The sequence below is a fragment of the Filicampus tigris genome, chromosome 2 (genome assembly GCF_054856515.1).
Source record: "Filicampus tigris isolate MCC_2025a chromosome 2, RoL_Ftig_1.0, whole genome shotgun sequence".
NCBI lineage: Eukaryota > Metazoa > Chordata > Actinopteri > Syngnathiformes > Syngnathidae > Filicampus > Filicampus tigris.
In genome coordinates, this window is record NC_141218.1 from 36760846 (window position 1) to 36786153 (window position 25308).

Here is a 25308-nt window from a genome sequence, read left to right on the forward strand (position 1 = left end):
AGGGCGAGGGGGGCAGCACGTTTTCCACTCGTACGTGTGTTCTACATTATTTGCGCAAAGAAGAAGAACCTTCTCAGGAAACAGAAGAGCGGTAGCGGAAATCCTGTCACTGTTGATGGGAACTTTACAACTGACCAAAATATGGAAAGCCCGGAGTTGACGTTCACTTTAGCCTACGCAGTTTTCTCTCTGTGCTTCGTCTTTACGCCCAATGAGTTTCGTTCGGCCGGTTTGACTATCCAAAACCTATTTTCGTCTTGGTTGGGAAGCGAAGACATACATTTCGTACAGTACCATGTCAAGAGGAGTAGCACTACCCTACTGGTCCACTCCGCACTTCCACTCGGTACTCGTGTTCAGAACTGGCTTTGACTAAAACTCTGTAAAGATATTTATGTTGGCCTTCTGTAAGACTACATGCCGGCCTATACTTCATATTGGAGTTCTTTAAGTAACTACACATACTTAGTAGTAAACAGTGTGGAGTGACAGCTAGGTCTTAACAATAACAGTTTCTGACAAAAGTAATGGCAGCTGCCTGACAGACACACAAATTGGGCAAACTATTTAATCATTCGACACAGAACTGTTGGTTTTTGGTCAAACATTAAATGTGTCATCTTAAATGTTTAATGAAAAATTGTATACTTTAATATCAATCTACATCATATTGGTACTTGTGTTATGTATTGTGACAGACTGACACAACACGGTTGGGGGAGCACATGAAAAGGAACGTTTTCAGTGTGTGTGTGTGTGTGTTCTTCTTAAGACCAGACTGCTGTTATCCATCTGTGCAGGTTACTACATGGGGATGTGTATCGCTGCTCCAGAGAAACATCTGAAATACGTTCACCAGGTAGACTGTCTTCAGAATTTTTCGTGGAATTCGCTCGTGCTGCTGTTTTGACAAAGACAAAAAGCTGTGGCAACTACAGGCTGATCGCCTTTTCTTTGAAGCTTTGATGAGATGAATAGCTTTGTGGACATACCTAGTGGTACACTGCTTACCTTTTGTTACAAGCTTAGAGAAAACATACCCATCACTTTTCTATACCACTCATGATGTGAAATTGGATGGTTTCCCATTGCACCATGGTTGGGAACACTAGGTCAGCGTGCGGCCCAAACCTCCATTCATCTATTTGCATTACCGCTTCTCCTCACTCAAGTCACAATGAGCTGGAATTTGGGGAAGAGGTGAAGTACAACCTCAGACTAGGTGACAGCCAATCGCAGAGCTCATTTAGACATGTATACACAGAGCTGGGTATTTTACTAAAAATTTGCGGCCCGTTTATCGCCTTCCGCCTACAAAGCGGGGTACCCTTCCGCCATCTGTTTATCCACTATTTTGTCCGGTTTGGACCAAATAGTAATCGCCTATCGGCCACTCCAACTGACGGGCTTCCGTTAGCATTTCCAACTACCAACTTCGACAAACAAAAACAAACAAAACAAAAACATAAAATGTATCCTTTTAGCCCCATCCACAGATGGCACACGTTTTTCAAATCACCGTAACTTAGGAACCGTTTGTGTAATTCAAACGGATTCTGAAAGTAAAGGAGTGGAGCTTTGCATCGATACTGTGTACGGGGGGAGGGGGATAGACAACTACATAAAAGGGAAAAAATGGGCTTCCGACTATGCTTAGTCCTACTATTTTTTTACGTTTATCGTTTATTGCCTCCAAAATGGGCGTCCGTCATAGGCGGGTAGGCGGACTGATCTGTCACATAGGCGGAATGCCCAGCTCTGCGTAGTATACACTTCTTCACCGCACATCTTTTAATTAGTACAACATGTTTGTGAAGAGCTACATGCATCTACTGTGTTGTGATGTTCTGTCCCACTAGATGAGTGACAACTGGAGGGTGTTTGTTGTCTTCTCTGTGAGCATCCTGTTGGGCAGCTGTCTACTCGTCTTCTGCTGGTCCCGTCAACGCTGGCGCAACCACCCCATCAGCAGAGCTCTGCAGGCCCATGTGCATCCTCCTTATTCAAACTGGTGCTCAGTGGCCAGCAGCATCAATACGGAGTTCAGACGCATAGACAAGTTTGCTACAGGGGCACCTGGAGCCAGAGTTATTGTCACTGACAGCTGGGTGTTAAAGGTCTGTTTGCATATCTTTACTTGTGTACTGTAACATGAAACAAAAAGGACTTTAGATTTAAGATTTGATATCAGTCTTTTTAAAATTTTGCTGAAATTTGACTGAAAATATTTGGGTTTGGTATCAAAACACAAATATGAGATGGGTGAGCTTTTACTTCCCTTTTTTGGGGGGATTGCATCTGATGTACAACTAAGGCGTTACTAAGATCATGATACCACTGATGAGGTGAATAATGCTGGAGAGTGATCATTTTGCAGATCCTGTATATCGTCGCTGTCCTGTGAAAAACACTTATCTCCAATTTTGCAAACTTTTTAAATTTTCACTTTAATGTGATGTCTGTAACGCGGAAACATGATTCATGTAAAAGTAAGAAAATTAAAAAACAAGTCTTTTTCACATGACAGCAACGATGTCTGATGTTCTAACTGAGAGAGGCAGACAACACAGGAAAGGGTTTTATTTTCAACAATGATTTGCACCAATGTATGTCAGTGGTTCTATAAAGAAAAGTTAACTCGTGGCTTGATGACATATAGACATTTAGTTTTCCAATCATATTACAATGTCCAATTAAACATATTGGATGCAATCATAGTCTCTCCAGCGTGTCATACCTGGAGCATACCCAGAACACCTCACCAGGGAGGCATCGTAACCAAATGCCCGAGCCACTTCATATGGCTCTTCTCGATGCGGAGGAGCAGCGGCTCGACTCTGAGCCCCTGTCGGATGGCCCAGCTTCTCACCTAATCGCCAAGGGAGAGCCCAGACACCCTGCGAAGGAAATTTATTTCAGGCGCTTGAATCTGGGATCTTATTCTTGTTCTTCATAGGTGAGGGTCAAAACCAGAGCTGGGCATTGCCTAACCGTCACTAAGTTCCCGTCTGCATATTTAACGGACCCATGTGGTCCCAGTCCGAGTCAGCCAAATGGTGTGGAGAACAGACTTAACCGGTACCACGTCACATGCAGGTGCCGCACTCCTGGCACACAGCCAAATAAAGGAAAATTAAATCAGCGTTGTATACCTTTTGGTCGCACATACACAACGACATGTGCCCCATATTGTTTTTATTTCACCGATCATCACGCTGTGCGTGTGTGTGTCTGTTCTTTTTATTTGATAGTTTATCTTTATTTGGCATCGTTTCTGCTTGTGCGGCGCCTGCACGTGACGTGTCCATTAAGTTCTCGACGCTGATTTGGCTGTCCGTGACGAGAGACAGACTGGGACCACGTGGGTCGGCTGAATATGCAGACGGGAACTTCGTGACGGTTAGGCAATGCCCAGATCTGGTAGGAACGTAGACAGACCGGTAAATAGAGAACTTCGCCTTTGAGCTCAGGTGGAGGAGTTCGAGTTAGCCGGAAGCAGGCCAAAACCTCATGTGTCACAATTTGATAAATGTAATATTTTTTCACAAATATATACCCAGAAGCCGTGTTCTTTTCTTTGAAGGCTTCAAAAACAGTAGAGTGATATGCTTTACCACAAACTTTGGTGTCGCAGGACCTACTCCCAGAAAGATTTTGGCTTCTGTAGTCTTCTTGTCAAACTCAAGCTTGACTTTGGCGATGGATAGTGCGAGCTGACAACTGTCGTGTCTGCAGCTGAGCTTGAAGTTGTTTGGAAGTGGATTGAGGTTCTTTATCCACCATTCGAACAATCCTTAGTTGCAATCTTTGAGTTTTTCTCTCTTCGAGCAGGTGTCCACCTACAACATCTACATGGCAGCACAGAGCGACTGTCATGTGACTGTGACAGAGTCCAGGCAGCACCAGCTGAGTCCCGGCTCAACCTCTCCCATCCAGCTGCTCACCCTGAGAGTGCACAGTATCAACCCTGCTGTTCAACCATTTGATATCAGGTACAACTAGTCGATAAGACATGTACTGAACCATGCTGAAAAGCCACCGCTCTGATGTTATAATTTTGTGGGGTGGGGGGTTTCTCCCCAGGTTGAACTCTACAGAATATGCCGAGCTCAGGGAGAAGCTCCATGCGCCCATCAGGAACTCTGCTAATGTTGTTATACACCAAACAATTAGTGAACTTTTCCTGGAAACATTCCGAGCTCACGTAGTCCTCAACCAGCCGTACTCGCTTCCCACTGGGCAGGTACTGTATGTCACCAGGTTTTGCTAAATGCATAATACAGAAACAAGGCATGTATTGTGCATCCTTTGCTCTGCCTGCACAGGAGGTGGAGCCGTGTATTGGCTGTATGCAGGTGCCAGCAAATACCAAGCTGGTCAGACTCTGTCACGTAGATGGTAAGAAACTTTCCTAATACATCTGTTTATTTTACTCATTTGCTAGCTTGTGCGTTTAATATTAGCGTTATGCGACAGAGACAACTTGACATGCGTTAAGAGTCAGTCATCGATGGATGTAACGGAGAGAATCCGGTCACTTTTCAAAATAAAATGTTTTTCAGCCTCGGATAATAAATCAACCGGAAGTACTGTACTTTTTTTTGTTTTTTTACTTTCTTTTTTTTCTGTGCGGCTCACCGCCGGTCCGGTCCAAAGTGGCATGCGGCCCGGTACTGGTCCGCGGCCCAGTGGTTGGGGACCCCTGTTATAGACTACAATATATGTGGAGCATGGACAGATCCCCACACAAATTCCCCCCTGCACCACGTTGGCATCTCCTTGGAGTGATCAAGTACAGGGAGTCCTCATTTTACGAACGAGTTCCGTTCCTACACTGGCGATATAACACGAATTTCCACGTATGTCGGATTTCACTGATAAATTTACCGGTATGTCAAAATACTTTGTATAAAAAACGAAAATACATTAAAATAAAAAGCATAAGATACTGTACTTAGCATTACTGCTGAGAAGTGGATGGAGAAAGAGGAGAGGAGGGCGAAAAAGGCAAAGATACTGCCGGCGCGCAGACCTGATCGAGACACTGCTCATTGCTCAACCGCAATAAATGCTGGTCTTTGTAGTACAGGAAGTGCTTGTATGCGGAAGTGTGTTGTTTGGCGCGAAACCCATCGCAAATACATAAGCAGAGGTAAACAAGCTCAGAGACGCAGCACAAAAGCACACTTTTGGAGCGAGGAGGAAACCAGCTGCTACATTTCATGTGGTGAGTGACATGAATATCAAGTGTTTTATTGATCGATGAAAGTAACAGGCAGAAATGACGTCCATTGGAGTCATGACGCCGTGTGTCGCCGTACACAGTGGGTTATTCAAATGCCGGAGCAACTCTGTCCGCTCAATCATCTAAACGGGGTACTCAGAATGTTTCAGAAATCGGAATTTTGACTTTAACCCGAATATTGACTGCATGTAAACGTAGTCACTATGGTGCTGGGGACAAATTGGAGGAGGAGGCACGAGCGTCGTAAAGTCGAAACGTCGTAGGTCATGTGTGTCGTAATACGAGGACTGCCTGTATGTGCCACTTAGAAGCTAATGCTGTCAACAAAATGCTACTCTGTGCATCAAATAAATCTCAATGCAATTCTGCTTAACTGTTTGCTTTGATGTGATACAGGGGTGTCACTAGGTTTGATGGACAGAGGGGGCTTAGCCACCAGGAATGTACAGGATGTGAACATATCCAGTGCAGCTAATGAAGACTGATAATACCAGAGCTGGGCATACCGCCTATGTGAAGGACCTGTCCGCCAATGCGCCTATAACGGACGCTTATTTTGTAGGCGATAAACTATAAATAACTTGAAAAAATAGTCGGACTAAGCATAGTCGGAAGCCCATTTTTTCCCGTTATGTAATTGTCTATTTTCACGGCCGTAATTTTCAATTATCAAAAAAATACAGAGAAATATTTACCTTCACAGTTAATACTGTATCATAATAAAAAACCAGTTAACATCTGCACTCACCAGCTATTTGTTGGGTGGAAGCATCAAAGAATGCCATCCATTTTTAAGGGCAGCAAATCAGTTGATTACCATATTTTCCGGACTATAAGCCGCACCTTTATATAAGCCGCACCTATCTATGTTGAAAAATTACATGTTTACTACATTTACAGAACAATTTTGAACTGTAAATGTACATCTATGTACTTGAAAGATTATTTCCTAACAGTGCCTTTTAACACAGCAGCAACTTTGCTGATTAAAATGGAACAGAAGCAAGATAAAATAAAGTACTTATCTTCATTTCATTGCCCGCTGCCACTCCAGTTTGTCAACTCTACTCCCGCATACCACGGAATTCATAACAAAGTGCATGGCACCCTCGCCTGTTGAGCTTCTCCACATGCAGTCAAATCATTGTATTGTATTGTATTTTATTGTAATTCCGGTCAAATAGCCGCTCCTTTATATAAGACGTGTGGTTCAAAACCAAGGAAAAAAGTAGATTTAGATTTAGATTTATTGGTCCCCGTGGGGAAATTCGTTTCCACAGACTGTACACAAAAAACACAAACATTGCCGGTGTTCATCACGGAAAAGTACACATACCCACACAAACATACATACACGACAGTTATTAACATGACAGTGTCACTACATTGTAGCCTGGTCAGGTGAGTCAGCGGGGTCTGTTATTTAGACACTGCAACAACGTTGCTGATTAAAACAGAAGAGAACCAAGAGAAAATAAACAGTACTTATCTTCATTTCACTGCCGACTGCCGCTCCAGTTTGTCAGCTAATGTCCACCAGACTCCACCATCTGTTGGTCTGCTACATTCTACATATTGTCGCTGTCATGTGAAAAACACTTATCTCCATTTTTTTTCATTTTCTTATTTTGACATGAATCATGTTTCCGCATTACAGACATCGTATTTAAGTGAAAATTATAAGTTTCCAAAATTGGAGATAAGTGTTTTTCACAGGACAGCAACGATATGCACCTTTCTTGTTTTATGTTAATAAAGCCAGCCAATCTAACACACGACGTGCTAAATCAACAATAGCATTTCACATCGAAACAACAGAACAGTCGTCACATCAGCCAATCGCATTCATGTGCACTTCACGGATCTCTAGGAAAACATCAAATCAAAGCATTACAGCACCTAATGCAATAACCTAGTGCATGGCGCCCTCTCCTTTTGAACTCCTCCATCTGCAGTCACATCCAGTCCGTGGAAAATGTATTGTATTGAATTGTACTGTCATTCCGGTTAGAGCGCCCCGGGCGGTGGAAGAAAAATCCACGGAATAGCCGCACCGGACTATAAGCCGCAGGGCTCAAAATCTAGGGAAAAAGTCTTATAGTCCGGAAAATACGGTAAAATGAACTTGTTAGTGAAAACATGGCCATCCCTTTAATGCTCGAAGAAAAATATTACTCTGTAATATTTTAATTCAATCCCAAAAGTAATATTAAAGTGCCTAAGTATCTGGGTTATGGTGATCCAACCCTACCCCGTAGCATTTCAAAATGTCTTGCGCAGTTTGGTAACGTCTTGTGCTGTTTGCCAGGATCAATACGTGCATTTGTGTTTGCTTTACATCAAATCATTGGAGAAGATTTGCAGGGTGCCATGAAAAAATTCTGAGAACTTGTCAAAAAAACATCAGGTCTGATTTAATGTGTTTGGACTCCATACACATTCTCTTTTACGATGCGTCACTTCCCACGTGGTTCAAGTCTGTAACTGTCATAGAAACGCCGGTTCCTCTGACGTCACACCATCTGATCCAAGTCCGCAAATTATGATTCAGTTTTTAACTTGGCAGTCCACTCGTACGGATGTCCAAATTACCACCGATTCGTGCACAGCACTAACTGGCAGTAATGAAGACTTACCGTACTTGAAAAGTGTCCATCCTTAACGTGCTCGCTATTTGCTAATAAAGGCAGCAATAGTGTAGTGAGGGCAAAGACTTATCATATATGACTGGACTAACAATGCCGCTTACTCGCTGTCGGCAGAAGTGAAGTGGAACGGTTTGGATAACCACAAAGGCTCTTTACCTAGACCTAGCATGTCCAGCTTCAGTCCAGCTGTCTTGTGATCGGTCAAAATGTGCTGAGGCTTCAAAGCGTGTGTCAAGCACTCCAGGATGGAATTTCTGAAGTGCGTATGGAAGCATGATTCATTATAGGGAAATAATGTCATTGATGGCGTACGTATGAATCCTTGCTGTCTTGAGAATAGAGATGGGTTTAAAAAATTTATTAATCCTTTTCATAACCCAATCTCAATTCATAAAATCATAAATCCATCATTTTAATGTCTTTTTTCCATAAATTTGTGACTTCTCGTATCATGCGAGAGCTTGTCACTTCGTGAGAGTAGCGCATCAAACCACTTTGCAGACCACTTCAGAAGTAAAATTGATGACATAAGATCCAGTCTTTTAGCCCGTCAAAACGTACGTTTTAATAAACCTGGACAAATTATATTTACATGAATAAACACTGGAAAGTTTTGCAAGGACACTTGGTCGAGTTTTCTCCCAGGTAACTCCAACAAGTTGCCTTTTGCATCCAATTGGCACATTTCGTTTAAAGACATTTTATGGATTCTTCGAGGAACAGATTTTAAATAGTCAATTGCTGGTGTCTTCCCCACCACCTTTAAAACGGCGGTGGTGAAGCCCCTTCTGAAGAAGAGCGATTCAGACTCCAGTGTTTTTCATAATTACAGACCTGTATCCAACTTACTGTTTTTAAATAAGATTTTAGAAAAAATGTTTTTTTTCTCCAGTTAAATCATTGTTTAAATACAAATAATATTTTTGAGGAATATAAATCTGGTTTTAGGATGAACCACAGTACAGAGATAGCTTTTTTAAGGATTTAAAATATCAGGTGCATTGCAGACATGAAAAAACGTAGTCTTGGTGCTACTGGATCTAAGCGCTGCTTTTGCTACAGTAGATGTGTTAGTAGTAGTGTTTTTCAAACCATGTGCCGCCCAGATATTGTCATGTGTGCCGTGGGAAATGATCTAATTTGTGTGCCTGTGCGGTGGAGCGCCTGGCAGCATTATCCTGTCTTTACTACCTTGTAGTAGTCTTCCATACCAGCAGGGAGCAGCAGCAGCAGCAGCAGGTAGCTAATTGTCTTTGTTTAGAGACAAGCGAATTAGTGATGCATGTTTATCCAAACTGGCCCATGTTTCACACTGAGTATCAATATGAAACATTATAAAATACTTTTTTCTTTGTGTTTATTTAATTCCTATTCAAGCTTATATAAACAATATAACACTTATATATTTAAAAAAAGCTTTTATTTTCACAATGTCAGCTGCTGGTGTGCCGCGGAATTTTTTTTCAATGAAATAAATGTGCTTTGACTCAAAAAAGTTTGAAAAACACTGCAGTAAATCACCATTTTTTCATCCATTATCGATACCGCTTATCCTCACAAGGGTCGCGGGGAGTGCTGGAGCCTATCCCAGCAGTCTTCGGACAGTAGGCAGGGGACACCCTGAATAGGTTGCCAGCCAATCGCAGACCACAGAGAGACAACCATCCGCACTCACGATCACACCTAGGGTAAATTTAGAATGATCAGTTAACCTTACATGCATGTTTTTGGAATGTGGGAGGAAACCGGAGTACCCGGAGAAAACCCACGCAGACACGGGGAGTACATGCAAACTCCACACAGGGAGGCCGGAACCAGGATCGAACTCCCGACCTCTAAACTGTGAGGCGGACGTGCTAACCAGTCGACCACCGTGCCGCCAGTAGATCACCAAATTTGATCAAATAGACTTAAACACCTAGTGGGCATATTTGGTACTGGTTTTATTCCTCACAGACCGATGTTTCTGTAAGTATGGATACTTGTTCCTCCAAACCCCATGAAATTAAATGTTGGGTTCCCCAAGGTTGAATTTTAGGCCCAATACTATTTAATCTTTACGTCATCAGGAGGCATGGCGTCAGCTTCTACAGCAATGCTGATGACACACAGCTGTATTGCCGTGTCTTCTGATGACACAGGACGTATTGATACCTTTTTAAATTGCATTTTAGATATTAAGTCATGGATGGCAGAGAATTTACTACAGCTCAATCAGGACAAAACTGAGGTTTTAGCAATCAGTCAGAGAGAGAAACCTTTACCAAACTACAGGATTTTAAACCCTCACAATGTGTGAAGAACCTGCGCATCAATTTTGTCTCTGAGCTCAGTTTTATTCCTCCTGTTAAAAATGTAACTACGATCGTTCTTTATCATCTATATAAATAAAATTGTATTGTATTGTATCTTAAGAATATTGCCAGAGTCCGCCCGTTTCTCTCTCAGGCTAACACAGAGGTGCTGATGCATGCTTTTATTTCCTGTGTTTATTTCCTATTGTAATGCCTTGCTCTCAGCCTTCACCATAAAGAGTATTTCCACCTTACAGTTACTCCAGAACTCGGCCGCACGGGTGCTAACAAGGACCAGAGGGTGGGAGCACATTACACCAGTTTTAAAATGGCTGCATTGGCTCTCCGTGTGTTTCAGGATTGATTTTAAGGGGCTTTATTCGTTTTTAAATGTCTTAACGGTCTTGGGCCATCTTTTTTATCTGACCAGCTTTTATCATATCAGTCCTCACGGATCCTGAGGTCCTCTGGCACTGGCCTTTTAATTATTCCTAAAGTGAGAACCAAAACACATGGTGAGGCCGCATGCATTCAGCCATGTTGTTCCACGGCTATGAAATAGCCTGCCAGGTGACATAAGGTCAGCTGAGACTGTTGATATTTTTAACTCATTCACTGCTAGAAATTTTCAGACCCTCTTTTACCCAAACGTTGGAAAAAAGATATAAATTCCTGGGATTGAATGGCTGAACTATGAAAAGACAAGTCAATTCGTCAGTGGCAGTGAATGAGTTATGAGGAGGCTCAAAACATATCTTTTTAGTTAGCTTTTAAATAATTTCTCTTTTTCTTTTGATTTATGGACAATTTTTCACCATATCTTACTGGTTTTAGTTCTTATCTTCTATAATTGTTTTTCTTTTAGTTTCGTTGTTTTCTCTTTTTAGCTTTTAACTCCAATGTTTCCTCATGGGGGGCCTCCGCGGTGAGAGGGGTGGCTGCCCTTCCTGCGGGGTGTGGGGGTCGCGGGGGGGGGTGGCTTTTGCGTCCTCGTGGGTCCTCCTTAGGTCCGGGTGATCGGGGGCCTCTGCACTATGTGTAGGGTCTACCCCTGTTAATGTGGGTCTCTGTGATGGTGGTGCTCTCTGTGGCTTTGGTCTCTCATTCCACTCAGTGTGGATGAGATCCCCTTGGATACCCTTTTCTCATATGGTTTCTCAGTGCCTTGCCATGTCTTTTTAGCACAATATATCAAGTCATCTGTGTGTGCGTGCGTGTGCATGTGTGTGTGTGTTTGCGTGAGTGCAGATGTGCTTGTGGATATATGTGTTTGTGTATGTTGAAAGGGAGGGAACGGGTCCTCTTTTTGTTGTATTTTGGATGTTTTTATTGCACAGCATTTTGAGCTGCAATATGAAAAGTGCTATATAAATAAAATGTGATTGATTGATTGATTGATTGAAACCAACATGGCTGAAGCACTGAAATCAGAGCCAACAAGCTTGAAGGCAGATGTTTGGAAGTTTGGGGGTTAAAAAAACCCACCAAGACAGCAATGAACTGAAAAATAAACTTGAGGCAGTCACAAGAATGTGAATGTCATGAGCTTCCATTGTGCTTTTGCCACTTTGTTTACACAGCCTGCCCTGTGGTTGGAATTGATTTAAATTATTATTTATTGTTTTGATCGGGTTATGTTCAATAAAACATGCGTACGTGATTAATGGAACTGCATTGGGTTCAATTCTTAATGTAAATATTGAGTTCCTTTCATAGTTACATTCAGCAGATACTGACAACCCAGCTGAACATAAAGATGACACCGACTTAAAAATAAAGGTTGCGTGATTAAAAATAAAAGAAAGACCACCTTTTTGACTGACCATAATTATTTTCATTTAAAAAATATAGAGTCTTTTATAGATTTCACTTTTAAAATTTAAAGAAGAATTTAAAGAAATGTAAAGAGTAATAGGAGTCTTTTTTAGGCTTCAAGGCTTTTTTCTTGCCATATTTAACTAATACTGTAAAGGCAAAACTCAACATGTACATTGTTTATCAATATAACAATTAAATTTGGGGACCTCCTGCACTCAAATAATCAGGGGTGATACTGCGCTACGATCCATGTTTTATTTTCTCACTGAAGCTACAAAACCTCTATAGAAAACAGAGTTTTCAATAACGCTTAACGTTTAGTTTTTAGCTGGAAATAGTAACTGTATTCCTTTGGTCATTGCATTCTATTAGTCCACCACTACATGTCTAATTTCTGCACTTTTAATTCTTGTCAACTATTTTTCTCTGCTGCCACTCGCAGGCGATGAAATGTGTTATGCTTTGTAGAAAATTCAACTTGAGTGCACGTAGGAGTGAATACATTCAACAAATTACTTTTTCGCCTTATTTGGTAAGTGACTGAAGGCTGACTAGTTGACAAATGAAAGTAACGCGTGCCTGCTTTCACTGACTAAGGAAAATAAAATGTTGGTATCAGAGCTGGGCACTTGACCCTTTTTTGCCGGTCCGGCCGCGGCTCTCCACCCTTGACCTGGGTACCCTTCCAGCCGCGACCCTCCGGCCATATTCATGAACATTGTCGGGCCCCGCCCCGTTACTCTCCCCCGCACCCCCCCAAAAAAAAGCGTCCGTGATTGACGTCGCCTCGGGAGAGATGCTAACAGCAGAGGCTTTTTAAAGATCATTAGCTGGCTAATTTACTATTCAAACCCACTGTGGACACGCTTCAAATGCGCCAGTAGTACTTACCCAACTGCATGTGCTTACTTGCAGACAGAAGAAACAGACGACCGGAAGTCGCAGTCAACAAGTTACTTATTTTCCACACTTCCCCTCCTTCACACTTCCCGGCCTTCAAAATAAAAGCATACCAGCAAACCACTACACAGCAGGTTTGCTGCGGCGTATTTCGGGAAGTAGGGAAGACGAGACAGAAGAAGTGCATGAACTCCACCTTGATGTGCCGGCGTCATCCTTGAGTGCTGCGCGCAGCTTGACTATATGTTTGCTTTGCAGCAACAACGAGCTGCGTGGTGCATTCTCTCCTCCGTGTGGGCAATTGTATGTCATTGCAACATGTGACAATGGACCAATCAGAGCAACATCAATTCCTGCTGTGTGCGTGGCATGTGTTGCAGACCTGTCGCCAACAGCACAATGCGTCGCTCATGTGAATCAATGCGGCAGTTGTCGCTTGCGCCGATGCGGGAGTAGAAAGAAGCCTAAAAAGAAGCCTTTCACCGAGTAGGCTGAGATGAAATTTGGCCGCCTCGCAACCACGTCACATGCATGAGGGCCAGACTAAAATCCACTTCCGGCCATGCTTAGTCCAGCCATTTCTTTTAATTTGTCACCCCCCGCCCCTCCGCCCCAAAATGGGCATCTGACTAGGCCGGAGGGTCCAACCGGTCCGGCCCAGGGACGGACTGCCCAGCTCTGCTGTTCCACCTTTGTCAGAAATAAACGAAAAATGTTTCCTTAAAATGATTAGTTATTCATTTGATTAAAACTTGCATTTAAAGCATGAGTGGTATCGGTTACCTGGTATCGGTGAGAACTCAATTGAATACTCATACTGGTATCGTTCTGAAAAAAGTGGTATCAAATGTCTCTAAATAAAATAATACTTCTGGGTGCCACATTAAGCCTGTCGTGCCACCATGAGCCATGTTGTGGTGGCCCTGGCAGAATCGGCACTGGCCCTGTATATGCAGGATATAATGTTTCAATTATTATTTTATATTTTGTGTCTTTGTAGTGCCTTATGTGATCCTTTTTCAAAATATGTTATGGGATTTATGGCTGATTATTATTTTTTCCCCAAAATAAAATCCAACTGGATAATTAATATTTGACGCATGAAAAGATTGATGATGAATGATGAATTTACCTCATTCACTGCCATTGACAAATTTATTTGTCTTTTCACAGTCCAGCTATTCTATCCCAGGAAGTTATTTATATATTTTTTCAAATGTTAGGGTAAAAGAGGGTCTAAAAATACCTGGCAGTGAATGAGTTAAGTGAAGAAAAAATTTCTCGAAATATTGACTCTACCGGGGAACAATTTAAGGAAATCTGTTCAGTTAGATTTTTATGCTGATTATAACTAAAATTGGCATGCTGATTCCAAAATTTTCTAGTTTATTTTCTAGCAGGTCAACTTTTTTCTCCACAGGTTACCCTCCAAATATGTAAAATTACACTGATTTGCTGTAGTAATAAGAGCTAATTACGTTACAGTTTGGTGAGAGGTGTGTGCAGCTCCCAATAGGTCAGTACTACCAATATCTGCAAACAGAAAGCGAGCATAGGAGCCATTAAGAGGATTGGTACCGGCTATTCTCTTGTAATCATGTGCTAAGTTCTATTTCATTTTATGCAGTTTTTTTTAGCTTGTAACTATTCTATCTTAGTGTTTTATTTATTTGAGAGCTCAGCAATGTGATATGATAGAGAAAAACTGAGATCAGTTTTGGACTCCGCACCCCAAAACTTAAAAACAGCTGTAAGACATAACTCAACAAAAATTGCGTCCTCCAGTGCTATTTAATATATCTATAAAAAAAATTTAAAAAAATTTAAATGAATGCATTGATTTCATCAGCGGCAACGAACTTCAGGTGGCCCAACACAGTCACGTAGTGGTCTCAGGCCACTGTTAATGTAAACTTTTTTAACAGTAAATTATGGGGCGGATTTGAACCAATATGAATCTGGGGGGGGGGGGACATGTCCCCCACGTCCTCAATACCATCTGCGGCCACGATTGTAGCCCTAACCACCTCACAATTCATCACTTGATCAATAAACAACACCCACGAAGTCGTTTCACGAGCAACAATACAAGCTGAGACCATCAAACTGGATCCCTGAAATGCATGTTTGACACATGATGACTATTCTTTGGACCATGAGTTGTTCTTTTTCCTTTGTGTGTTTTTCGCTTCCCGAATTAATGTTTGACATTGTTTAATGGTCTCGCTTTCATCAAAACACCATGTTTATTTGTGTTTATGTCTGTAACTCTGGAACTGCTGTTTAATGTAGGAGCTGACACTGAGCCCGAGTGTGAGCAGTGTTTCTGCAGACCCATGTGGTGTTTGTCCTGTCTGGGTCGATGGTTCGCCAGCCGACAAGACCAGCAAAGAACCGAGACCTGGCTGTCCAGTCGAGTACCCTGCCCCACCTGTCGAGCCAAATTCTGTATTCTGGATGTTTGTTTGGTATGCTGACACACACACACACACACACGCTCAAGGCCCAGTTACGGCATCATCTCTAGATGATGAACGCTGCATACTTCCTGATTCTGTTCACTCAGTGATTAAGGAATAATAAGTTAGTCAACGAACATTGGTTTTGTGATAAATGGAGTAATGCAGACAAAGGCTTAAGATAGATGACAATACAGTCCGTGTCAGTCATGTTATGTTACCACAACTGGCTTGGAAGCAGGCAGAAAGTAGAAGTGGTGACCTTTCCAAAAGAAAAGTAATCCTCGTACCGTGGAGCCTCTAAAGTCAGCCACTGATTAGGTTGTACGGTCCAGCCGTAGTTTTCGTGGAAATGCTGTATGCCTCTGAAGTCAAACGTCCTGTGAGATTTCAGAAATCCATGTTTCAGCTTAACTCCAAACATTCTCTAATTCTCCGTGTTTTTTCCTTGACTATTGGGATTTTTTTTTGCCCCATTACTCCATTACAAGGTGTAGCCTCAACAAGGATTGTTAAGAGAAGAACGCCTTTACATTATGAAAGCAGACTCACATTCAAAATAAACAGACTCAGGCCTCACTTTGTCAACATTTACGATTGTTTTATTATTAGTTTTGGTTCACAAATGAGATGCTTGAGGCATCACCTTTGAATTACACCTTCTTTTTTTTTTTCTTTTATTCAAGTTAAGATGGAGATTTGCAATGTAACGTTTTTACATTGTACTGCCTGAATCAGTAAAGGTGGCCTTTTATAAAGGTGGTCTGACCATTATTTACAATGGAAAAAAAAATGTATTCTAAATACAAACAAATCCCAGGTTGACCTGCATCCTAGAAAGGACTGTGTTTGATTTTAGAGGTTCCACTATATATACTACACAGTATGTACACACCGAATACATTTTGTGCACTTTAGTACTGCAGTGGCAGCATCCACACTCATTACTTTGGGGGACGCTATTTGCAACATCATCTCTTTAATGCTTTCAAACCAATAAAACTGCTGCTTCTGTCTCCTCAAACTCAAAAATCAATCGACTCCACATGCACTCCTCGGTGCCTTTGTAGCTGACCTCTATCTGTGCATTTATTCTTTTACAAAAGCCTTAAAGGAGAAATCTACCCAAACATATTTTTTTCAAGAATATTTTCCCAACAGGCCCACTAGTTGAAACAGCATTGTGATTAATATTGCGTTTGTGGAATATGAGTTAATCGAACCTTTTTTAGCCATCTCAGGGGGCGGCCATTTTGTCACTTCTGCCGACTGAAAATGACATCACAACCGCTCAGGGCTCAGATAACGACCAATCACGGCTCACCTTCAGAAAACAGGTGAGCTGCGATTGGTCGTTACCTGAGCCCTGAGGGTCTGTGATGTCATTTTCAGTCGACAGAAGTGACAAAATGGCCGCCCCCTGAGACGGCTAAAAACAGGTGGATTAACTCTCATTCCACAAACTAATGCCTGGTTTCAACTGGTGGGTTTGCATAGAATACATTCTTGAAAAAAATATGTTTGGGTTGACTTCCACTTTAAGCATACTATTGTTTTTTTTCTGTTTATAATTTTACTGAACTCTTGCATCTGAGACAAAGACAACAATGTAGTTTGGTTACAACCAACATCCATCCAACTGCTCAGGATGATCAGTATATATATTTGATAGCAGAACTGAGGTTTAATTTAGCTAGTAACATTTGCAAGAGAAGTTATGTGAACAATGTGGAATTACCTGGATTTTGAATTGATATTAAAATGTGACAACGCAATAGACAGGGGAAGTCAACACAAACATGTTTTTTCCAGAATATTTTCTATGCAGGCCCACCAGTTGAAATACGGCATTCTGATTAATATTGCGTTTGTGGAATATAAATTAAGCAGCAAAATGCACCCACTTTTAGCCTTCTCAGGGGGCGGCCATTTTGTCACTTCTGTCGACTGAAGATAACATCTATGTTGCTCGGGGCACAGATAACGACCAATCACAGCTCACCCGCTTTGTGAAGCTGAGCCAGGATCTGAGCCCTGAGCATCTTCAATGTCATCTTCAGTTGACTGAACTGACAAAATGGCCGCCCCCTAAGATAGCTAAAAAAGGGTTCATTTCTCATATTCCACAAACGCAATATTAATCAGAATGCCGTGTTTAGAGTAGACTAGTGGGCCTGCATAGAACATAGTCTGGAAAAAAAATATGTTTGAGTTGACTTCCTCTTTAAATACCACACAAGCAATTGTGTTTTTATTTTTGATTTGACATGCATACCAGGTTAACATTTATATCGCAGTGTGGGAAAAACTTGTAAACCTCCAGGCTAGTGACTTCTCCGAGTTCTAATCGGAGTTGGCCGACCAAGAGTCCAATTAATGTGATGAGATTAAAAGTTGTTAAATTTGCCTTGCCCTATAAATAACACAAGTTTTCTCTCAGTTTAGCGATGTGGCGACAGCAGACATTTCCCTTTTCTTTCGCATGCAGTCAGTTATGCTAAGCTAAGTTTAGCTTTCTTGCGTTGAACACAAATTACCTTCCATTGCAACTTTTCACATCTTAACATCATATCTACTTACAAACACCTAATTCTACTTTCCAACTAGCGATGTGAGGGTAATGGTACATTTTAACTAGCAATGGTAGTAGGGTTGCCAACTGTCCTACAAAATACGGAAACGTTCCGTATTTGGTAAATAGATGTCATGTCCCGTATTGAAGTAATATGGGACGCGATTTGTTCAATATTTTCATTTATGTACAATGCAAATTGTCCGTCATACATTAAATCTGACGGTGGGGAGCAAAATACAACACGGGAAATATTCAGGCCAGCAAAATTGTTATGTCAGTCGTGAGTGGGAAGAGGCTCATCTTTGGTTAGACAGTGTGAGTGATGATTAGTGTCTAAAGCTAATTGTAAAGTCGGACGGTGAGTGTTTTCAGTCATTCACTGCAGACACTTAAGAATGTATACCTGTATATATCTTGTGAAGAGAAACCGTATAGTTTTTTCTGTTTCTTTGTATAGCTAATGTATAGCCTATAAAACTGTACATTCCCGAGATTAAAAAACGTCCAATTATGTATTTTCAGCGCTCAAAACTTTATATTCAGGATGAGCACAGTAGTGTCAGTGATCATTCCATACATTCTTGACTTTGATGTCATTAGAAAGGCTGGTCAGGGATCCTCTTCTGCCCTGCTGCAACTGAAGTGGTACCACGCGGTCAAACTCAAATCTCAGATACAACGGTGCTGACTGTGCAGATCAACCGTAAGAAGAAACAGCACAACACAGTGAGGCAGGCTCTTGATCATCCCACTCTAGCATCTGCCAAAAGGAGAACAAGATGCAAAGAGTTTTGTGACGATGAGAAAAACACTGACACAATTAAAATTCATACTGTTATGGTCGCTCCATCCCACAGGGGCCACGCCTGTGGGGGCCACGGCCCCAAGATGCCATGGAGGCCGTCCCTTATTTTCCTTTTGGAAAGGTGGCAATCCTAGATGGTAGATGCACTAATACATTCGCTTGCGACTGAACCATGCGATGGATTGCTGAAGGGGTAATAACACCGCTTTGTACACAGGGGGCAAGCGTTCAAATCCCGGTCACGAACGGCAACATCCTAGTTGGTCACTCGGCAAGACCCTTTAAGCTCGACACATCAGGAAGGGCATCCGGTGTAAAAACGGTTCCAAACGTATCATTGCAGTGGCGACTTCTGGCGAGATGTCATTGACTGCACTTCCACCAATAGATTAGGAAAATCCTCAGGGCAAAAAGTCTGTCGACCTGTTTTTGTAAGCGACAAATTGGATTCGGCCGACTAAGGCAACTGGGTTGCCGTCTTTTCACAGCCCGATGACAGACGGGCTCTGATTTCCAACTACAACATCAAGCTATTAACAAACCCAAAGGTTCACATGCTTTTCCCCACCTTGCCCTATCATGTTGTGCTCAGTAAAAAAAAAAAAACTGAAATGCTGAGTTGTTTGTGGTATATGAAAACTATTATTCTCTTGTTGTGTCTTAGATGAAGAGCATATCACATTTTAAGACCATTTTTGCAGAAATTCAGTGTTCACATAATTGTTTGTGCATTATATATACTGTATACCCGTATATATTTTTTGGGGGGGGTGGCGGTATTGTATTATCGACAAGTGGCACAGAATAGGCATTGTAAGATACTGTATTTGACTGCACCAATAATTGGATGAAATACAGTGGTTTGCAAAAGTATTCAGCCCCCTTGAACCTTTTCACCTTTTGCCACATTTCATGCTTCAAACATATATATAAAATTGGATTTTTTTGGGGGGGGGTGAAGAATGAATACCAAGAGTTGATGGAAGAGTGGCAAAAAGAAAGCCATTCCTCACAATCATCCAAAAAAAAAAGTCCTGTTTTGAAGTTTGCCAAGCCACCTGGGAGACACAAAGTGGAAGAAGGTGTTCTCGTCAAATGAGACCAAAATGGACATCACACATCACTCTGAACACACCATCCCCACTGTCAAACATGGCGGTGGCAGCCTCACGGACTGGGGCTGATTTTCTTCAGCAAGGAGAGGGAAGATGGTTAAAATTGATCCGAAGATGGATGGAGCCATATGGGGCCATTTTGGAAGAAAACCTGTTGGAGTACGCAAAAGCCTCCCAAGACAATGACCCTAAACGTAAAGCAAAATCTACTATGGAATGGTTCAAAAGTAAACATATCCAGGTATTAGAATGACCAAGTCAAAGTCCAGACCGGAATCCAATTGAGAGTCTGTGGAACGATCTCAAAACTCCTGTTCACAAATCTCATCTACCCGAGCTGGAGCTGTTTTGCCATGAACAATCGGCAAAAACGTTAGTCTCTAGATGTGCAAAACCGATGGAGACATACCCGACAGACTTGCAGCTAGTGATGGGATGATGATGCCTCAAAGTGTCTATTGACACATTTAACAAACTGTGTTGACACTGCATTGACACTGTGTTGGTCACCCAGTAGTGACATCTGCTGTAGATCTAAAATCAGTGCAGGTAAACAAAATGAAAATATGATGGAACAACTTGCATTCTGACCCAACATTAGCCTGTCAAATAATATTAAATCTGCCCGTTTGTGTAAATGCTCAAATGAGTTTGCGTTTAATATACAGCAAATTTGTGCAATAAAATTCAGAGATAACGTGTAAACTTGTGTATGGGATTTTGTTAACCAAAATGTTCAATCATATGAAATAAAACACTTAATATGCATTCCTTCAAACATTTTTAATGAGGAACAAAGGTGTCATTGCTCTAAGACAATTTCTCCTCTTGGACTCGAGTTCCTGACTTAGAAAACACTCTTTCACAGGGAACAAAAGTCCAACACTGGCACATCTCCATCCGACAAACCCACAACATGTCGATACAGTTACAGTACAGTTTCCTTATAGACACACTTTGACACAGCACATCCGAACGACACACTCCCTGTATTGGTGACATGATTTCTTGTTAAAGCGATACATGCACCAATACGGGGTTTCACACTTGAGCGCAGATACCCCAGTGTTGTCCATCCCATCACTACTTGCAGCTGTAATCGCAGCAAAAAGGAGCCCCTACAAAAAGCTCCGAATATTGTATGAATGTCATTCCACTTCAGGAGTGTGTCCCACTTGGTGTTGATTCGTCACCCAAAAAAATCCTACTTGAAATCTTTGAAGCTTGAAATGGCAAAAGGTTAAAATGTTCAACAGCCACATTGTGAAATGTATACAGATTATATGCTCTGGGAGATGTATTTATTTCTTGAATTGTTTGAATAAAATAGGCAAAAAAGCACGATGTCTCTCTCTCAAATCCTTGAAGCTGAAATGCTCATCCAAGTTACGGAAGTTCAAAAACTTGCCAATACAGTGCATGTAATATGTCATGAGAAAAATCGGCCATCTGTTGCAGCGATGCATCGGTTCCACTCAGGTATGAAAACCAAAATAATGGTGGATAATAATTTCCATGGAAACAAACATTTGTACAGTATTGTACATTTTTATTACTTGCTTTGCACTTCTTATATTGCAAAATACTGCCTTTTGTTATGAGGATAGATTCCGATTTAAAAATTCACATTTTGGAACTTGCATCAGGAACCGGCATGTTTTCTTCTGGTAGTGCATAACAAAATGATCAATAATGTATAAAGTGTATTCCGATGTAAACATAGTCAATCTTGTTTATCCAGAAAACATTTGACATTAACACTGTGAGCTTAAGTACAGTAATCCAAAGTATGTTGGAACTAAATTTTCCACAGAAAAAAAGAAACAAGTATTTGTTATCAGCATGTTCATCGCCAGCTGCCAGAACATACAAGCAAGTTATACAAACATAATGACGGCAAAAATATTACACAAACTAAAAACAATATAGTCATTTTATCTGTTACATTTAGAGCATTTGTTACTTAAATAAAAATGCTTGAAAAATATTCATCTGAAACCTTTGCTAACACTAGTACATGATTAAAACTGCCCGTGGCTGTCGATGGCGACGGTCACCTAGCAATGAAATTGTGCTTCTGTCAGTCTGCATCGAGGATAGAAGCTTCTTGTAAAACTCTTCAAATATCCTCTGGCATCCTTCCAACCTGTCGAGATAAAATCACTGACATGAATCGAAATAAATGAGCGCGCCAAGCCAGAAGACCACACTGAACTCCCTCGGTAGACGGGGAAAGCTGTGCACATGAGCACCGGCGCTTCATTAGCCTCCCAGCGGTATTTCGATACTTCTACGTACGGGAAATGTAAAGCAATGTTTGAACATAGTTTGTGGTATCTTTGCTTGACGCTGTTCAAATAGGCATTTATAACCACTTTTGATGAGTGTCAATTATTCGCAGTAATTCATTATTTGCACATCTCCACTGTAGTTGTGTCAGTTGTAAGGTGACCAATGTCCTAGCTTTTAAAGAGGAAGTAAACCCCCAAAAAAGGAGACCCAGTAGTCTCAATATGGCATACTGAATATCATTGTGTTTGTGGAATATGAGCTAAGCAGTCAAATCTGCCCGTTTTTGTACATCGGCCATCTTGCCACTTGCTGTCAACTGAAATTGATATCGCAGTTGCTCGGGGCTCAGATAATGACACCGTGATGTCATTTTCAGTCGGACAAAAGTGACAAAAATGGCCGCCCCCTTGAGATGGCCAAAATTGGGCGGATTTTGCCACTTAATTCAACGCAATATTGATCAAAATGCTCTGTTTTGACTAGTGAAGGCTCCCGGAAACACATTTTTGTCAAGACATTTTTGGGATCGACTTCCCTTTTAAGACACATAAACAGTTGAGCCTAAAATAACATGAGAGTCGTCTTGACACAGAACAATTGTGCTTTCGGGTTTAAAGAAGCTTGAGGCAACTTGAGGGAGCTCTGAAAAGGAACTGATTTAGCTTTTGACACCACTCAAAGTGAAAATTGATCAGTATTAGCCGAAGACTAACATTTATTTAATTGGTGAAGAGAATGTCATCCTCTTGTTTTTCTGACAAACTTCTCTGGGCCAGTACTGTTTTCCAAAGCACTCAACCTCATTAACGGCAAAAAACCTTGGACTGCTCACCACAAGGTGATGATTACAGTGCGCGTAGTCAATCATCATCAAGAGTAACATCGAGTTTCACCTGCTAAATGTTCCTGTTGCTAACAAGCTGCTTGTCATCTATTACGTACTGCGTGTTGCTTGCTTGATGCTGAGCAGCACAAGTTGTACACTGTTAATTGCAGGATGAAGATGGACAAAAAAAACAGTCGAGTGGCCATAAAAAAAAAAAAAGCACACAAGCACATAATTGACCTGAGGGGACCTGTGGAGTTAGTGCTGCTTTTTATTAGATAAAAAGAAACACACGCACACAGACGATACACAATCATCAGTGTATACTGTAAGCTGTTGAAATTCCTCAAGCCAATGATGGCATGGAACCAAAAAGAAACAAAAGTGTGTTTTTCCTGCTAGCTGTGTACGCAGACTTAGTGTCTCTGAGAGAAAAAAAAAAACATTTAATTCTTGCCAGACACTCACTCAACTCCTCATCACACACACACACACCCGCACGCGCACGCGCACTTCTCTTCCTCTGGCCCCCTCTGGTCTCTTGCTGTCTTTCCACCAGCTGCTGCTGTCTGACAAACTGATGATGACTGTGTTTTTCCTCTCCTTGTTTCAAAGTATGCTGGAGCAGATGGCTTGGAGAGGCAGAGTGGGGGAATGTGTTGGAAAGGCTGCTGGGGAATGTGCCAAGTGTGTGTGCGTGTGTGTGTGTGTGTGTTTGTGTGGTTTCAGTTCGCGTGCCTTTTCACTGCCCTCTGCCCTTCATGGCGCCAGCTCCACTTCCCTTCCACTCTAAACATCTGGTGTCTGGGACTTTGAGAACACACACACACACACACACACACACACACACACGTGCTCGCTCTCGCGCACACACTGGCATGCACGCAGAGACACAGCTTGCTAGCAGGGGGAAAGCCCTTCGAGAGTTTTCATTTGTGAAACTTGATGCTACAGTTGATCAACTATGGTGATTTCATCGTTGGATATTGAATTGGAATCAAAGTCTAATTAAAGTCCAATTATTTAATGAATAGAGGCAAACAATACTAACATTAACTTAATTGAAAGAAACTCGAGTTCAATGTTTCTTAAACCTGTCGAAGAAAGCGAAGTTATCAATATTGACGACAGCAGCAAAGATTTTCTGATTGGTACAAAATTGATATGAAAATAGTAAAAAAGGTCATCCTGGGAATATCTAAACCACTAACGTGTATTGCAAATTTATCATTTGAAATTGGGCAATTTCCAAATAAAATGAAAATTGCAAAAATCATTCCGATTTACAAAACCGGTGACAAACCAAACTTCACAAACTACAGGCCTTTCTCCCTTCTGCCACAATTCTCCCAAATTCTTGAAAAGCTTTTCAGTAATGGATTAGATGCATCCATAGAAAAACATAGACTACTCTCTGACAGTCAATACGGATTTAGAGGAAATCGGTCAACTGCATTAGCTTTAAAAGAACTTATTGAAGAAATGACTGATTCCATAGATAAAAGGAAAGTCACAATCGGACTATTTTAGGATTTACAAAAAGCATTTAATACCATACATCACAATATATTAATCAGCAAGTTGGAGCGTTATGGTATTTGGGCGACATCCTTCAACTGGTTTAAAAGCAATTTAAAAGAAAGGCAGCAGTTTGTGGAGTTGGGTGAATTCAAATCAGAATGTTTGGACATTGTATGCGGCGTTCCCCAGGGGTCAGTGTTGGGACCAAAATTGTTTATATTATATATTAATGACTTATGCAATGTGTCTCACCTATTGAAATTTGTATTATTTGCAGATATTCTGGTTTCTGGTGAGGCATCATATTCTGGACACAGTTACCTCTGAATTTAAGAAAGTAAATATATGGCTTGATAACAAACAAGTTATCAATACATCTAAACAAAAGAAAATTCATTGTATTTGAAAATGTCAAAACAGCAAAACAGGTAAGATTACAAATAGAGGGTGTAGATCTAGAAAGGGTAGAAGAGATTAAATTCCTTGGGGTAATTGTCGACAATAAAATCTGATGGAAAACGCACATTAAACATGTCGGATCCAAACTTTCAAAAATCATTTCCGCCTAATCAAAAGTAAAACATTTTCTCAACCAGAAATCATGACACATCTTGTACTGCTCTCTACTATTACCATATTCAAATGACTGTTCAGAAATTTGGGGAAACACTTCAAAAGTTCACTGCAACCTCTGTTTATATGGCAAAAAATGCTGTAAGAGCAATCCATAATGTTGGACACCTTCACCACACAAATGCACTGTTTCTACAATCCAAAATTCTTAAATTGTTTGATCTAGAGGAATTGAAA

General features: G+C 41.3%; 2 protein-coding genes across 3 annotated transcripts in view; one reads left to right on the forward strand and one right to left on the reverse strand.

Moving 5' to 3' along the window:
- On the forward strand, positions 1-21200 carry tmem129 (transmembrane protein 129, E3 ubiquitin protein ligase). 2 transcript variants are annotated; one of them, XM_086023965.1, is made up of 8 exons: positions 2-346; positions 801-859; positions 1860-2117; positions 3832-3992; positions 4084-4243; positions 4326-4398; positions 15198-15373; positions 18540-21200. In XM_086023965.1, the coding sequence occupies exons 1-8, from the start codon at positions 142-144 to the stop codon at positions 18876-18878; spliced, it is 1431 nt and encodes a 476-aa protein (XP_085880091.1). In that variant the 5' UTR covers positions 2-141; the 3' UTR covers positions 18879-21200. The 2 variants fall into 2 exon arrangements, with proteins under 2 accessions (XP_085880092.1, XP_085880091.1); XM_086023966.1 differs by lacking the exons at positions 15198-15373; positions 18540-21200 and adding an exon at positions 12921-15191 and having other exon boundaries at positions 1-346.
- Positions 20639-25308, reverse strand: part of atoh8 (atonal bHLH transcription factor 8) — a 10670-nt gene continuing 6000 nt past the window's right edge. Inside the window, exon 5 of the mRNA XM_086023968.1 lies at positions 20639-22005. Within this exon, the coding sequence (XP_085880094.1) occupies positions 21979-22005 (27 nt within the window). The 3' untranslated portion in view covers positions 20639-21978. The remainder of the gene's footprint in view (positions 22006-25308) is intronic.